Source organism: Molossus molossus, unplaced genomic scaffold (genome assembly GCF_014108415.1).
Source record: "Molossus molossus isolate mMolMol1 unplaced genomic scaffold, mMolMol1.p scaffold_m16_p_9, whole genome shotgun sequence".
Classification (NCBI taxonomy): domain Eukaryota; kingdom Metazoa; phylum Chordata; class Mammalia; order Chiroptera; family Molossidae; genus Molossus; species Molossus molossus.
In genome coordinates this window covers 97,231,285-97,248,576 of record NW_023425403.1, presented here as the reverse complement: position 1 = coordinate 97,248,576, position 17,292 = coordinate 97,231,285, and the positions used below count along the sequence as shown (strand labels likewise).

General features: G+C 46.8%; 1 protein-coding gene across 1 annotated transcript; it reads left to right on the top strand.

Annotated features, from left to right (window-relative positions):
* Positions 1–1,165: 1,165 nt before the first annotated feature.
* Positions 1,166–9,150, top strand: TMEM272 (transmembrane protein 272). The gene is given in 5 exon segments (XM_036249809.1): positions 1,166–1,169; positions 1,654–1,726; positions 1,728–1,761; positions 8,849–8,879; positions 8,882–9,150. Coding segments are annotated over 5 exon segments (411 nt in total).
* Positions 9,151–17,292: the final 8,142 nt, after the last annotated feature.

Below are 17,292 nucleotides of genomic sequence, written 5' to 3'. Positions count from 1 at the left end.
GGTTTTTATTAAATTTATTAGGATCCTCTTAAGCCATCTGTGCATCAATTGACTCGTCTGTGAGCAGCAGCTGTTTCGTTCATTAGGAATGAGCAGATATATAAGTTATTACTCGATGTTCATTTCACAGCTGGGTTTTAAGTTGAAAAGCAGTTTATACCCAATCAATTTGGCATCAAGTATTTAAAGGCCTTTGTGTGAAAAAGTTGTGTTGAGTCTTGGGAAGTATTTCCACCCAGTGACGGGCTTTGCGACCATCAGGAAGATCCGGGCAGGCGAGCCTCTGCAGGCTGATGGCTGAGTCAGTATGCACTGGACTTTCCTTTGCTTTGGGCTCTGAATTGGTGGGTCTTTGTATACTTAGAAATTTTTATCAATTTTAATGGAATGTGCTGTAGTCATAGAAAAGTTGTTTAAATTTATTACCTTTACTTAAGTACCAAGGCATTCATGGGAAATAAAATGTAGAATGAAAGCTAAAACTTCAAGTGTCATTAAAACAGAAAACCTTAGTTCTACAGTGAGCTCCCCTTTCTTGCTCTGTTGACAAATGTATTGGTCAGAGTTGCTTAACTGTGCTACGGTAACAAATCAGTCCTGGAATCTCAGTGGCTTAATTCCACACAGGTTTATTTCTTGCTCATACAAACTCCAGTGTGGATCAGAAGCCTCTCCAGGACCCTGGGCAATGACGTGATGATGTGATACCCCAACCTGCTTCAACTGACAGCTGACCATCTCACCCCTGCCTTCCAGGAGGTCAAAGGAGGGGAAAAAAACAAAGGGCTGTGTGTCAGTTTTTAAATGTTTTGGCCCCAGAGTGCCCCACAGCCCTCCAGACCCACAGCAGGCTGGGGAATGTGAGGGGCACATGCTGAGCAGTGTCTCTGCACAGACGAGAAGTGTGCTGGAGCCCCTCTGAAGCCTGGTTGTTTGAGCTAGATTGGTCACTGAGGGAAACAGGCATTTCTTTCTTATATTCTAAATAAGACATCATGTCACCATTGGTTAATAATAGGCCCAGCAGACAAAGACCTGAGAAAAGTAGAAAAAGCATTGCTACAGGGAGAAAAAAATTTCATTAAGAAAGTGTGTGGGTCTGGGACCATTGATTTGGTGGTTTTCCAAATCTAGTGGCTACAGAAATGTCAATAAACATTTAGGGATGGGTGAGTGAATTAGTCAATGATGACAATATGGTGCTTGCCGGCTCTTTCCCAATACCTGTGTCCTGGAAGCAGAGTAATTGTGAGCCTCAGTTTGCACAGTGGATATATTTTGAGAATGTGACCTACACATTGGATCTTATTTTAAGCATAGTGAGGGACCTGAATATCTAAATAGATTCTTTGTAAAATGAACCATTGAAAACATGGTCATCATACGCTGGCTTTTCATACAAGCAGAGCACACCCACAACCAGTGAATACCTAGGCAACAGGTACAGCAATGTCTGCTCCCTGCTCTGTCCAAGGTCCAGTGGACTAGTGTTCAGTCCACTGAGCATCCTGAAGATCAGCTGGCCCATGAGACTGAGCAGACTTCCCAAGCAGGGCATCAAGTGATGGTTTGTGTAATGAACATTTTGGCTTTTATAGACATTTACTTAATTTTCCTAACTGGACACTGTGCCCTCAAATGCATTTCTCTCAGTCCTCTTCTGGTCTCTTCCTTTTGTGGGAATGAAGTTTTTGGAGATCTGCCCCACACAGCCCCACATTTCTCTCTCTGCTAGTGGGTGTGATCATCGGGGCCTTAAAGGTAAAGTGCAATTATCCATTGTTTGTAGTTCTTGGAGAAATTTAATTTACAGGCACCATGGGATGCATCATTTGATTGTCAAAGAGGCCTGAATAACTTTCCCCTAAGCTCATGGTTGTCAAAGCAGCAGGGTGAGGTGCATTTTGAGACCTACTGCAGAGATGTGAGTTTTTCCAGATGAGCAACATTCACCCAGAGCCGTGCCCGCAGTGGCTTCCTTCCTGCTGCTGGAGTTCAGCGTGCTAAGTTGTGGCTCTGGTCTAACTTTAACAGCTGATGCAGAGCAGTTGCCAGCTGCCAATCATGCCATTGAATTTGGCCAGTGTGATCGCAGCCTTTCCCTGGGCTTCTTTTGGAAAGTTTCCTGTGTAAGACAGGAGAGTTTGCATTCAATTAAAATGTGTTTGATTTCAGCAGTTCTTGTTTCTGTTTTTAACTATAGCTCCTAATTCTCAAGTGGCTAGCACAGAACGGACGCGCTGCAGTCATGAGTGAAACAACAAACTCTGGTGTTTGGGGCTAGGAGCGATTTTTTATTACTCGCAAACTATGTCAGTAGGGGGCTGATTTGCTTGACATCTGTTTAAAGAGGAAAAGTGACCAAAGAAGACACATCAGGGGTCTTTTACAGCCTGCAGTTAAGTTTCCAAAATCCCTGTCCAACAGAAATGTCACACTTGCTAAATGTACCTTGGGTTGACCTTCATTTATCAATGACCCTTCCCAACCATCCAAGCCCACCCCAAAGCTTCCTATATCAAAAGTTAGAAAACACAATTTCCCAAAATGGTTTCATAAAAATGAACCAATAACACTAGAAAAAAAACAGAATCAAAAGGGCCACAGATAAAATTTCATCTGGACCCACTGTCTGATTTCTTTGCCAGCTTCCTCTGGTTCTTGGGCCCTCCGACAATGCTGGCCAGTGACACTGGTCATGATATTGATCTAAAACATCAAAGGAATGTCTTCAAGATTCTGTTCTCATGTGCAGTCAGTACAACATGCTCAGTTCTGTCATGGGAAATGTGACTGACCCGGGGCAAGTGTTTGGAGTCCTTTGTGTCTGAGGTTACCTCACTATTAAATGCCCTCATCTCCTGACAGCATTTGGAGGGTAATAATCTGGAATGTACAAATACCTGTGATCTTCCCAATAATAACATCCCTGTGGGATCCACCTGGGACTCTGTTTAGCTCCAAAGAAGTGCAAAGGCTCTCAGCTCAACAGGATGCATCTCGCCGTGGCCCCACGGGGTTAGGGCAAGGCTCTGACGGACTGAACACCACAGCGATGCTCAAAGCGGGGAGAGGTTCCAGCAGCAATTACCTCGGCTCTGACCCTTCTCACCACTGTCTCTCATCAGGCTGCTTAGCAAAACTTTCTTTCTTTTTAATATGTTTTTATTGATTTTCTATAGTGAGAGGAAGGGAGAGATAGAAACATCAATGTGAGAGAGAAAACTCGATCGGCTGCCTCCTGCACGCCTGGCACTGAGGATGGAGCCCACAACCCGGGCATGTGCCCTGACTGGGAATCAAACCGGGACCTCGCAGTCCACAGGACGATGCTCAGTCCACTGTGCCACACCAGCTGGGCTGAACTTTCCTTTAGAGATGTTACTATCCCTGGGGTCTGTTCCTCTTAATAACAGCAAACTTTCCTTTATGAAAGCCAGCCCAGAACACAAAGGTAATTTATTTTAATGAACAAACTAGGGCCCAAATAAACATCATTGATTTCCCCCCCAGCAATCTAAAACTGTTTGAAGCCAAATTAAATTTTTGTACTCATTATAGTGAGGTACTATACAGTGAGTCTATAACCATCATCAGCACAACAGCAAACAGGTTCATAAAACCTCGGACAGAGACATTTACTAGTGACATCAATGCTCACATTTAAGCCCCCAAGTACACTGTCCAGCGATGCCCAGCATTCTTTCTGAAATGCATCAGGGAGCACCACAGTATTGCATTTTATTGAAGAGAAAACTGAGTTGACATTCCCCAGAGTTACCAAAAAGAATGGAGGGTCATGACCCATTAGAAGATCATAAAATGAATTTAATAAGTTTTGACCACTTTTTAAAAAGTAAAATAAGAATTATTAGAGTGCCTCTCAGTAGGGTAAGTATTGTGTGATACACACGTGTGTGTGGGTAAGTTGATTATATGATTTGTCATCCAAACTGGGACACTTTCAGAGTACAAGGGGGGCTAATAATAATCATGCCAGCATAAACAGGACCTTTCTGAGCCAACGAGAACATTCAGTCCCCCATCACTAAGTCACGTATGAAGCGTATCTGTAACTGAGTGTTAAAACAAAGTTTCAGAAACACTGATTTAGTGGCCATTGCCTACCTGACACTCCACTGCATCTTCCAATGTCCTTTTCAGGAATAATTCCAGCACCCAGCGAGTGGCTTATGGTGTGCAGGGCATCATGTTAAGGGCCGTGCCCCTACTTTGAGCAGTCAGTCTTCACAACATCCCTTTGAGGCAGTCACCTGTATCAAGAAGGAACAAGAAAAATCAACTCTGGCTAACATAAGGGTTAATTTCTTGGAAAAGCTCATACTTCAAAGGTTGCTGGAAGAGAGAGGAACTGGGTGACTCTAGAAAGCCTGGGTGGCAGGACCTACCTGGGCCAGCAGCCCACCTAATTCCTCTCTCCGGGCGTCATTGTGCCCAAGAACCATTCCTGAGAGGGTAGCCAGACCCACAGACCTGGGAGGGCAGGCACCAGGAGTCCACCTCCCGTACACATGTGATGCGTGGAGCACAGCCCCGACGGATGGGGCCCTGCCAGGAAGAAATGGGTGCTGAGTAACTAAGACCTAAACTGCACCAGTTCCAGATTACAGATGAGGAAACTGAGACCAAGAGGTCGCTCCTCTTGAGTTTACACAAAGTAATGGTGGAGCTGGAATGCAACCTGTGCCTACCAACCCCACAGTCCCCTTGGCTGCCCTGCCCCATTCAAACTGATTTTCTCCTGTTCCCCAAACTCTTTGCCTTTACTACACCATCCCATTCCAAAGAGGTCCCTCCCACCTCTCCCTGCTCAGAGGGTCCAGGGCATATACCTCTTCCAAGAATCCCTTCCTGGACGAGTCAGCCTATGCAGTCGGCTCTCTGTACCCCTCTAAGCCCTCACTTTTCTTTTCTCATGAAAACGTTCTCCCTCCTGGACAGACTGCAAGACTCACTCCTAGAAAACCTGGGCAAATGGACCAAATGGGAGCATTGTCCCAGCATAGAAGAGAATCTCTTTGACTTAACATGCTCTGGTTTAAGTATCAGTATAGTGTGCTGTAGACAGTGGTCCAAGGTGTGGACTGACACCCATCTCATCCTTTACTCACCATGGACCTGGGTGATGTGATGACTTCTCTGAGCCTGGGTTTTCTCATCCAGAAAACAGAGATAATAATGTACAGCTCCTGGGTTAGTACAAGCATTGAATGAGATCATACAGGTCAAGCATTGGACTGACCACTTAGATTTTGTCACCTTTTTATAGGTAGTAACTCATCATTGTAGAGATAACAGAGTACAGCCCAGCCAATGTGGCTCAGTGGTTGAGCGATGACCCTGCACCAAGACATCGCCGGGTTGATTCCCAGTCAGGGCACATGCCCAGGTTGTGGGCCAAATCCTCAGTGGGGGGCATGCAGGAGCAGCCAATCGATGTTCTCCCTCATCGATGTTTCTATCTTTCTCCCTCTCTCTTCTTCTCGCTCTAAAATTAATTTAAAAATTATTAAGAAAGAATATAAGAAAGTACAAATAAACACCAGTAAATTCCACCACTCAGAGAAACTCACTGTTGCCATTTTGGCTGATGGCTCCTTTTTTGGCCCCCCATGCATATATTTATTTAAATACCTCTTGCCTTGTGTTACTAGGAGAATTCACCGAGATGATGTACATCAGGCACTTATCCCAGCTCCCTTTGTACAACACCCAGCCCAGCGTCACTCTCTCTGCACACGTCGCTCGAGGTCTCCACCGCGAGCCCTTGCCTCTCACTCCAGCTCCAGGCTCTGACTCTGCCTCCCCGCTGGCCACCAGCACCTACTTTCCATCTAGAACTCTAAACATGACAAGTCCAACCTGAACTCGTCATCCACCCAATGGCACAGCTTGAGCTCATCTGCTCTCCGTCTCTTGATATTATCCAACTTCACTGCCTCGATTGGAGCCCAGTCTGCTACATCTCTTGCTCCATCAGCCCTTTGATTCCACTCACGCTCAGAATCTCTCCCCTCGCCGACCCGCCACACTCTCAGTTATCAAAGGGTTCTTCGGAAGCCTCACTGTCCATGGGGTGGAAGTGCTGAGGTTGATCTTAGAGGAGGTGGGGAGCCTGGGAATTTGAACAAGAATGGATAAACAAAGTAGGTTTTCAAAAGACGCTAAAGATTAAGTTGTTAAACAAGAAGACAGGAAACCAGGATTCCTTAGCAAAGAAGACGTGTGTTGTTTCATGGTTGTGTTTCCAAAGGGAACACTTGCGACAAAGACATCAAGGCCAGTCAGAGTTGGGTGGGGATGGTGGTCTTTTGTGTAATAAAATGGGAGCAGGGTTTCACAGGGGTGTCAGGATGGAGCCAGGAACCATTCACCAAAGGCAAGATGGTCTTTGTCCCCTAAGAGTAATTAGCAAGGGCGTCACTCAAAGGACAAGGGTCTGTGCTCCTGACTTGACAGGAATGTAAGGACAGGAGGGACTTGCTCCACAGCCCCACTGGAATCCTAGGGCCCTGAGATGCGAGTGATGAAAACATCAAGAGGAGAGCCAGCTGGGTGGAGGCCTGGGTGTGGGGAAGGAGGAAAGGACCCTTGTATCTGGACTGAGCAGGCCTGTGACGTAGCCTGGAGGCAGCAGGGACATCTGCTGGGGGGTCCTCACAAGAGGGAAGAGCCTATTGAGAGGTCCTCTGACATCCACTAGGCACAGGCATTGTGTCGCCTGTGGCGGGACCGTGTCAGGACAACAGACACGGTCCATCCAATCGGCTGCCACATGGCACAGCGACTGGCAGATGGAAGGAGCTGGGGGATGGGAGACAGTGAGGGATGTGCTGGGACCCTGGTCAGAGAGCAGGAGCAAAGGGCATCCCCGTGGTGTGAGCCACGGGTTGTGGCGGAAGAAACCGTGCGGAGGAGGGAAGGAGAAGGTTAGAAGGTTCCTCCGTGAGGCTAACTCTGTGCTGATCCAACAGCTCTTCCAGGCCCCATCGCGAATCCTTACTTCTGCCTGTGTCTGTGAGTCTGGAATAAGCATGAAGTAGCTGGGACACCATGTGACACACCCAGCGAGCCCATGAGTGTGCGCACACATACACACTGCACATGCAGGTGCACATGCTCACGTTGGGCCAAGTGGAGGGCCATGGGGCTCCTGCCCACAGCTTTTCACACCTGGTCCCTTGGGGAGAGGCCACTCCTTTGCTGTAATAGTCACAGCAGTCTCTGCTCCAACAATTTCTCTGCACACAGAAATCCCTTCCGAGTGCTTTTTTCCCTCCTCGGCCAGGTTTCTTCTTTTATTTATTTTTTTCACATTTCTTAAGCTTTGTCTGCACTGGCTTCCCCACCCTCTCCTCCTATTTGCTCACCTATAAACCTCATCGAGGTCCCAATGGCCTCAATATTTCCAAGTCCAAAAATCAATTATTAGTCTTTACTGTCCTGGAGCCTCTAACCCTTCAGGAAGAGGCTCATAAACAGATAATTACTATCGAGTGTGGTAACAAAATCATAGACATACACATGGAAAACTATGGAAACCCAGAAGAGAGCTTCTTAACCCAGCACAGAGAAGTCCTGGCACCCTTCCTGGAGGAGGTAACCTCTTTCTAGATGCATATGAAAGCATCAAGTTGGGGAGCAGAGAGGATAGCGTGAATCGGGCGCTAGAGAGAGGAGCACACAGGCCGTGCAGGAGGATGAGAAGCGCTCGTGTGCTGGACACAAGCATAGGGCTCCTCTAATGGGCCACGCCCCACACGCTGCCCATACAGGGGCACAGTGCTGAGCCAGACACAGCTGGCTCCTGCCCTTCCAGGCTAGTGGGGGACGATTACTGGAGGTATAATCAGCAGGATAAAAATTGATGATTATATGGGGTGACGAGTGGGGAGCACTGGGTTTCCAGCTTAGACAATGTCACCAAATGACAGGAATATGGAAGACAAGTTATGTTTCAACATAATGAGCCAGAGGCCTGAGGATATTTAGTGGAGCTGCCTACTTGAAGTCACACAAGTCTGAAGTTTGGGGGAAAGTTCTGAAAAGGAGCTGCAGACTTGGGTGTCATCAGCACGTGGGTGGATGGGGTGACTCAGGGACTCTGCAGAGTGGGAAGAGGGCCTGGGCCACCTTTGAGGTCACCGTGGGGAAGCTGAGGGAAGAGACGAAGACACAGGACTCAGTGGAAGGGATGCCAGCTGCGGCTGGAGGCAGACCTGGCGGGACACTCGGCTTTTCCACTTTTTACACGTATGACTTTGGCCAGGCCCCTTCACCTCTCTGGTCCTCAATTCCATTGTTTCTAAAACCAGGAAAGTCATGTGCATTCCACAGGGTTGTTTTAAATAAGACGACATGACCAAAAGCACTTAGTCTCTGTATCAGTCAGCTCAGGCTGCTATAACGAGATGCCACTGACAGGGAGACTTAAACAACAAATACTTAATGAGGGGGCAGGGGCACTTCCAGCTGGTGACTAGATCCCAGGTGTGGTCATGGCAGGAGAAAGAGTAGGTCACTGGAGCCAGGGAGGACAAGGAACTGACCTCAAGGCCAATGAAGTGAACCAGAGCACTAGCGGAACTCTGGGTGCAGAGACGAACTTCAGTCAAATACTTCCTTGTCCAAAGCAACTCATATATCTAAAATAAAAATGCCACCAAGGATGCTGACTTAGGATTGATGCCTTCCTTTTTGCTTCTTATAATCTCTCAATCTCTCAATCTCTCTCTCTCTCTCTCTCTCTCACCTTCTCCCCCCTCTTCCCTCTACTTTGCTGCTCTGCCCCCTGACCTCTGACCTCTGGCTCCCTGCCACAACCGAGGTGTCTCTCCTGCTGTATGACTTCACCAGGATGAGCAGCTTATGGCCAAGACTGTGGTGGTTGAGAATGATTATGAATATCTCTGGAGGCAAAACTCACATAAATATTACATTCGCCTCTTCCTCTTCCCCTGGTTAACTCTGGGGAATTACTGGGTCTTTTCTGATTATGTGCTTGGTTGTATTCCCTCTTTCCAACAGCCTGTACCCCTTTGTGGTAGGGGACCTCAAGCTAACTGCGTGGTCTTGTCCTGCGCAGCGGTTTTTCTGTGTGTGGTCCCGGTGGAGATGAACCTGCGATGAAGACTGAGAACCACGCCCTTCAGCACACACACTTGCAGAAAGGCATGCTGTAAGACGGGTGAGGAAATTCCAGCCCGCAGGCCATGTAAGGCCCGAGAAATCATTTGGTCTGGCCCTGCCAAGGCAACCACAGGAGGGACTCGCAATTCAATAAATCTAGGAGCTTTTTTTCATAGCAACATAAATTTATATTAAGTGAATCACAATAATAACATAAATTTTGAGGGACAAGCAAGAAATGTCTGTTATAGGATAGACAGGACACATACGAGTGCATGACAGGACAGATACCTATGCTTCTCATCGGCTGCCTGCGGCTCGTCTGCCTGTACTGTGGTGACGCAGAGGACAGCCAGTGCCAGGCAGGCTGGGAGTGTACACACTGAAAGTGTTAACACACTGCGGTGAAACTACAGTGATCCAGTGATGACAAGATGGGATGAGATGATTCCTCGCAATGTTGATGACCTTGCCTCCGATGATTGATGACAATGTTGTCAACTTCTTTGTGACACAGATGTTAACTCCAATCCAACCTTTATCCACATGTCCACCATCAATAATTCTGGAAAAAACTGAATCTCAGATGAATATTAAGGAAATTAAAGTACATAGAAAAGACCTCAAGAGTCAATAATACAAACATTGGATATGTTCCAAATCCAAGATGCAGGATTAGTGCAGTGATCAAAGCAAAATAATCTTGTCACTGGCAACACACACACTGGACAGTTATTGAAACAAGTGGTGTGACATCCTACAAATGGCAACTACACAGAAAAAAAAAGTTGATTCAGAGTGTTGATCTTTCCAATGGACAAATGATTATTTTTTTGTTGAAGTCAAAGGCAGACCTGTGTGCCTAGTTTGTGGCGATGCGTTAGCAGTAATGGAAACGCCAATCTGGAGCATCATTACAGCTCAAAACATGCTAAACTCAAGGAATTGGGAGGCGAAATATGTCTGGATAAAATCAATGCTCTTCAGCAAAGCTTGGTCACAAGCCGCTTTCAGTAGGCCTTGTTGTGACAGAGACAACGTTATTGGACGAGTTGTGTAGAATTGAGGCCTTGTGCAGAGGGAGTGTGTGGTGGCTGTTAGCACCAGACAAAGTAAAATTGTTTCAGTGTTAGTTTGTCTCTGAGAACCGTCTCAGATCAGATTACTGACTTAGCACAAGACATTGAAAACACACTGAAGGATTCTGCAGACCATTTCCAATTTTTCTCTCTGGCTTGTGAAGAGACAACGAACATAACAAATTCTGCCCAACTGGCCATTTCATTCATGGGATAACTGCAGAGTATGACACACGAGAGGAACTGCTGTCACTAGAAGCCATGATGGCACAACTAGAGGTGAGGACTTGTTTGAGAGACTTATTTTGTCAATGAGAAAACCTGAGTTAACATTTGGAAAGTTAAGTAGCCTTGCTACAGATGGAGCTCCAGCTATAGTTGGCTCACAAAGAGAGTTAATTGCATTTGTCAAAAAAGAATTGAATCATCTCAGTCTTGATCCAAGTGATTTAATTATATGCCACTGCATCATACACCAAGGAAGTCTCTGTGCACAATTGTTGTGGCTCAACAATGTGATGTCAACAGTAGTGTCATGCATAAATTTGTCCAAAGCAGAGGGTTTAACAGCCACCAGTTTAAGGAGTTATTGAATGATCTTGACTCTGAGCACGGTGATCTTGTTTATCACTGTGAAGTGCAGTGGCTGAGTCACGGGAACATGGCTCATGAGGTTTTACAAATTGAGGGATGAAATCAAGCAGTTCGTGGAGATGAAGGGAAAACCTGTCAGGGAACTCAATGACAGCAAGTGGCTGTGTAATTTAGTGTTCTCATTGGACATTACCAAGTACCTCTCAGAGCTGAACATCAACAAGCTTCTCAGCTTCCTGCTTTCAAACATGAAATCATTTGAAGGTAAATTAAGGCTGTGGAAACTGCAACTCAAAAGGAGTAACACGGTGCGTTTCCCCACTCTGGAAGAACGAAAGCCTTCTATGACAGATACGTATGCTGGTGAACATCCAAAATTAACTGAATCATTAATGAAAGATTCAAGGACATTAAAAGTAAACAAATAGGCCCTGGCCGGTTTGGCTCAGTGGTTGGACCAGAGAGTCCTGGGTTTGATTCCTGCTAGAGGCATGTACCAAAAAAAAAAAAAAAGTAAACAAATAGTATTGAACATCTTTGCTACACCTTCAGTGTGGAACCAGCTGAGGTGCCTGATAACCTACAACACGAAATCATTCAGCTGCAAAGTGATGAAGAGCTGACAGCTAGATACAACCACCTTCTGCTGCTTGACTTCTATAAACTTTCAATGAGCAAAGATGAATTTCCCACTCTGAGGAGACATGTGTTGAAATATGCCTCTGTGTCTGGAACAACTTACTGCTGCAAGCAGTTCTTTTAAAAACTTACCCACGCAAAGAGTCCACTGCGCTCCAGACTGACCAACGCTAACCTGGAAAAGCAGTTGAGAGTAGCAACATCACCAACACCAGCTGACGTCACGGCCTCACCACAGAGCAGCAGCTCCGGCCATCGCATTAGGGGTGAGTTCATTCAGGGTCTGACCAAATACAGCAGGCTGACTTTTTTTTTTTTTTTTATCCTCACCCGAGGACATTTTTTCATTTTTTGTACAGATAGAGTGGAAGGGAGAGAGAGAGAGGAAGAGATAGAGAGAGAGAAACATCGATGTGAAAGGGACACATCGAGTGGCTGCCACCGCACGACCAACCAGGGCCGGGGACAAACTGCAACCGAAGTACGTGCCCTTAGCGGGAACCGAACCCGGGTCTCTCCGGACCGCAGGCCGACGCTCTAACCGCTGAGCCAAACCGGCCAGGGCAGCAGGCTGATTTTTAAGTTGATAATTTTGTGTGGCCTTTGAATGATGTTATAAATAGCCAAATGGCCCTTGGCAGAAAAGTGGTTCCTCACCCCTGCTGTAAGACAATAAAACCTTCCCTGTAGGCATTTAGGAAATCACCAAATGCACTGCGTATTCTAGCAGACTAAAGAAACTCTTGCCTGCCTGGGCCTAGGAAAGTTACTTTCACTCTCTTCAGAGTAGGAATTTCGTACTCATAAGTTTTCAAAGGGTTTCGTTTCCTTTTGTTTTGTTTTGTTTTGTTTTGTTTTGTTTTGTTGTGTTTTTGAAGGGGGTGAGTGAGGTAAGAGAGGCAAAGAGTGAGAGGTGCTTTTAAAGTGCAATGCAATTCCAATTACTGGTGCAAGAGCAAGGCTTGTTACCGCTGCTACGGCCGTTTGTCACTCAGCCTCTCGTACCCAGAGGTCATAGAAGGAGCAGAGACTTTCAAACAAGACTCTCTTAGTTTTACTTGAGTCAATGGCTTGTTATGAAAAAGAGAAAGGTGCTCTCATTTGATGACTCCAGCTGCCTTTTGGGGAAGTGAAGGGGCCTTCTCTCCCCACCCCAGATCAGGTAGGTTTGACTTGACAGGTAAGGGCACCCCAAGGAAAACTATACAATCTGCCAAGGTCAAAGAACTAAATTCCGCTTGGGGCTGTGGGCTGGCCTGTTGGTGGCGCAGAGCCGTGTGCCCGCTACGTGTGCCCTGTGCGGTGGGTGCGCTGCAGGTTTTGCTTGGCCTTGAGCCGCTCCTTTCCCTGGGTGTCTGTGTACATCTCTGGGATCTGCTGACAACACAAGCCAGTTGTGTGAGTTTGGGCCAGGCTGCATGCAGTGTCATTAGTATAGGTGTGTTTTGGGGGCTCTGGGTGTAAATATCATACATTAGCAAATCTATTTAACATCAGGTTAGGGTTTGGAGGCCTTTTGTCTGGATGACATTTGTTTGGATTACATTAAACAGTGACCACTAACAACCCCTCTTGCCGCATTGCTGAGAAATGAAGTTCCTGAGGTGTCAGTCCTCAGTGGGGAGCCCTCATGCTTTAGAATTTGCGATGAAGACTCTGTCGTGTTTCCAGGGTAGTGCCCCGGGGGAACATGGAACCTGCAAAACAGAGCTTCTATCTCAGCTGCATGCAGTCTCTGTGTGTTTCCAAGGAGCTAAGCTGCTCTTTTTGGGGGGTAGGAGGTGCTTTATAAACAAATAACCCTGCATGGCCATCAAAGTGGGCACTTCCCTTTTTCAGAAGTGTCAGCTCAAACTGAGAGGCTCACTTCTTTAAGAGAAAAGGTCCCTGAGTCCCAAGGAGAGTTCCCATTGAGTTTGGAGGCACTGAGCTGTCACCTGGAATCCTTTGGTCCCAATTTCCTCCCAGGTCAGCAGGCTGCGCCCTCTGCTGGGCAAAGGCGGGGAAGGCCCTGATCCAGCCTTGTTCCTTTGGGCTCTTCCGGTTTCCTTTTCACAGAGCCATGGAAGATCAGAGGAAGTGCAGCTCAGATCCTGCCCTCATCTGTGATGCCCAGCGCCACTCTCACTGTGCCCGTGTCGCCCTCTCCACGCTGGGGGCCAGGGAGTCCGAGGGCTCAGACACTGGGGCAGGCAAGGTATTCCATGGGCGCCCCCTCCCGCCCTGCCTTCCTGAGGCCACAGTTTCTCAGTCACTCCCAGCCACAAAGCTGATGTTTAGATACAAACGAACACAACTGAAAGCCAACAGAACCCATTTATTAGCTCAATCCTAGCCATACATTAACCAGTGCTTCCCTTAACATCTGTGACAATAACTCCTGAGTGGGAGGCTTGAGAAGAATGTCTAGACTCTAGTTTATTGGGGAGGAAAATGGTGGTAGGGGGGCATCTGTAATACTTTCAACAATAAAGATAAATTTAAATAAATAAATAAATAAATAAATAAACGAAAGGAAGCCACGCTTGTAAAGACAGGTAGGAAAAGCCAGGCTGTACTCATGGAGGAGGATGGCCTGGCGTCCTCTGCAGAGGCCCACTCTCCCTGCACACAGGGACCGCACGGCTGGCCTGGGCCCACTGCAGCCCAGGATGACAGCTTGTTCTCTCCCGCCAGCCCGTCACAGCTGCATATTGTGTTGGGAGTGACTCTGAGGCTGAGTTGAGACCCAGCCAGCAGGAGTGCTGGGACTGTGCAGCCTACCTGGGGGTGCACGGGGAGGAGGCCACGCAGTCCCATGGGGGTGGTGACTCTGGGGTTCTGGGGACCGAGCAAATGGAGGTTCTCCCAGTCACTGTTAGCACTGTCCTCCCTCATCTCACAGTGACACTAACATCTGCTGGTCGCCCCGGAGTGACTTACGTGGCCACAGAGGTACATACAAAGGAGAGGAGGCACATCTGCCCCCCTCCAGCCTGAGGGCAAGTATCTCTGAGTCTTCCTCAGCTGTGGGCACTGAGACCTGAATCCAGGCCCCTGCTCCTCCCACACGAGCGCTTCCGAGGCTTTGCTCCTGGGGCCTCGGCAAAGGCGGAAAGAGCTTGTGAGCAAAGCCATGGGGATAAAATGGCTGTCAGCAGGACAGTGCTGTGGGCTGTTTCTGACGGGCATGCTCGGAGTGCGGGAAACCCCTCCCTGGGGATAAAGGATGACATCAAATATGCCTCTGGGGTAGCAAACTGTTCCCCTACCCAGCAATGGCTAGAAGAGGTTTTAGTTCCTTCCTTCCTTTCTCTGCTGATATTTATATCTTATTTCACAACAAGTTTGCAGGGTCTTTAAATACTATATTTGATACAATAGAACAAAAGGAAAATATATAAAAGCAGAGCGATAGGAAGAGCTAGCTGGTTGGAAAGCAGAGGAGCAGAGGTCCTCGTTCTCACAGCTCCTCCCCGCCCCCTCGCCCCCCACAGGAGGAGTGCCAGCAATGGGTCCTAAATAACTGCTAAAGCCTGGACTACATTTTTGGCTTTGAGTTTCCTTGCCACCAAAGCAGTAATAAAAATATGATGATCAACTATGAGTTGCACATTTTCCATGGAGTAAAAAATATGCCCCCTCAGGAGAAATACTGGTGAAGTCTGAAAGGACATGTTCACATGCGGCAATCCACAGAAGGGACACTGAGTGAGTCGGCATGCTATACAAATGCATTAGCAGGCGTTGAGTGAGCATTTCTCAGCGCCTCTCTCAGTGGATGGCGAGATGGTTATGACAAGGCACATTTTAGGGGAAAAGTGTGGGGCCAAGCCAAATGGTCCATGACTCCGGTTCTTTAAAGGTCTGGCTTAATCCAGGGATGACATTCAGACTGTTTAGGAAGTAATGGGCCACATGCCTTTCGAGTGATCCCCTGTTACTATCGTTTCCCTCATCTGGCCTTTCGAGAGAAAACGAGCACAAGAAGGTCTGCTTGTCACGGCTGGCAGCGCCCGCAGTGCTGACCTCCCGCACCGATGGCACGCGCGCCGCAGGACACTGGAGGCGCCCGGCCAGGGCTGGCCCAAAGGGACAACCATCCCTCCTCTGCAGGTATGTCATAAGTTAGTGGTATTTTGGAGAAATGAGCATGGTAACACCTGAACTTTCTAGATGTTATGGAAACTCAAAGAACAAATCCAAATGGCTGGGAGGGATAATCAACTGTTTCTATTTGAGAAAAAACTGCAGCAAAATAATTATACATTGAAGTCACTTGGTTTTTTTTTTATCCTCACCCGAGGATATTTTCCTATTGATTTTTTTTAGATAGAGTGGAAGGGGAGGAGGAAGAGAGAGAGAAACATCAAAATGATAGAGACACATTGACTGGTTGCCTCCTACAACCTACAACCTAGGTATGTGCCCTTGACTGGAATCGAACCCTCAACCGTTCAGTCCATGGGCCGATGCTCTAACTGCTAAGCCAAACCGGCCAGGGCAGAGTCATTTGATTTTTTTGCTATATTGGGCATCACGCTAAAAACCACCTTGTTCCATTCTTTGCCTGAATCTACAGAGATGGCAGTTGAAAGTGGTAAAAATGGGGCCATTTTATTTCTTTCTATGATTAGTGCAAAGAGCTATGGCTCAAGGGGGACCAATATTCAAAATACTCGTTCATATAGGCACGTTCCCTGTAACCGGCATGGTCTACCATATCTGTAACTCAAAATGGAAAACCCAGTCATGTGACATTTTATTTTGCTGAATGAACAATTGAGAGCACAGTGCGAGAAGACGGTGCCCCTTCCCCCTTCGTGTGCTAAAGGAAAGGAGTCTGACTGAAATGAATGGCAGAGCCTTTCAGATGAGGCCACGTGACTCACCGGAGGAAGCTCGACCGTCCCCGGCAATGGATTAAAGCTCAGAGAAAAGGAGTTTTATTCTTTTTCGGTTTCCGGGTATGCTATGCATAGCCACAAAACCTCAGACCTAAGGAGCAAACTATCCTTTCAATATTGCATGTGTGAGAGTGCATTCGGTATACTAGGTGACAAATACAAGACTGCGTGACAAATACAAGATGGAATCTGCACCTGCATATCACAGAAATGGTAAAAAGTATTCTAGGATACATAACCAAAAAAAAATAATGTACCACAGTGAGATACCACCTCACACCCATTAGGATGGCTACTATAAAATAACAACAAAACAACTCAGAAAATAACAAGTGTGGGCAAGCACATGGAGAAACTGGCACCTTGCGCACCGCTGCTGGGGATGTAAAATGGGGCAGCTGCTGTGGAAAACAGTATGGAGCTTCCTTAAAAAATTAAAAATAGAGCTGTCATATGATCCAGCGATTTCATTCTGGTCATATACCCAAAAGAATTGAAAATACAGTCTTAAAAAGATGTTTGTATACCAATGTTCAATGCACTATTATTCAAGAAAGGCAAAATGTGAAAGCATCCAAGCGTCCATGGAAAGATGAATGGATAAACAAAATGTGATATATACATACAATGGAATATTATTCAGCCTTAGAAAGAAAGGAAATTCTGACATGTGCTACAACGTGAATGAACCTGGAAGATATGATGCTAAGTGAAATAAATCAGTCATAAAGGACAAGACCGTATGATTCCACTGATATGAGGTCCCGAGAGTAGTCAGATTCACAGAGACAGAAAGCAGATGGTGGTTGCCAGGGGCGGTGGGGAAGGAGGAATGGGCAGTTAATATTTACTAGGCACAGTTTCAGTTTTGTAGGATGAAAGGAATTCTGGAGATGGATGCTGGTGATGTTTGTACAATAACATGAATGTACTTAACACCACTG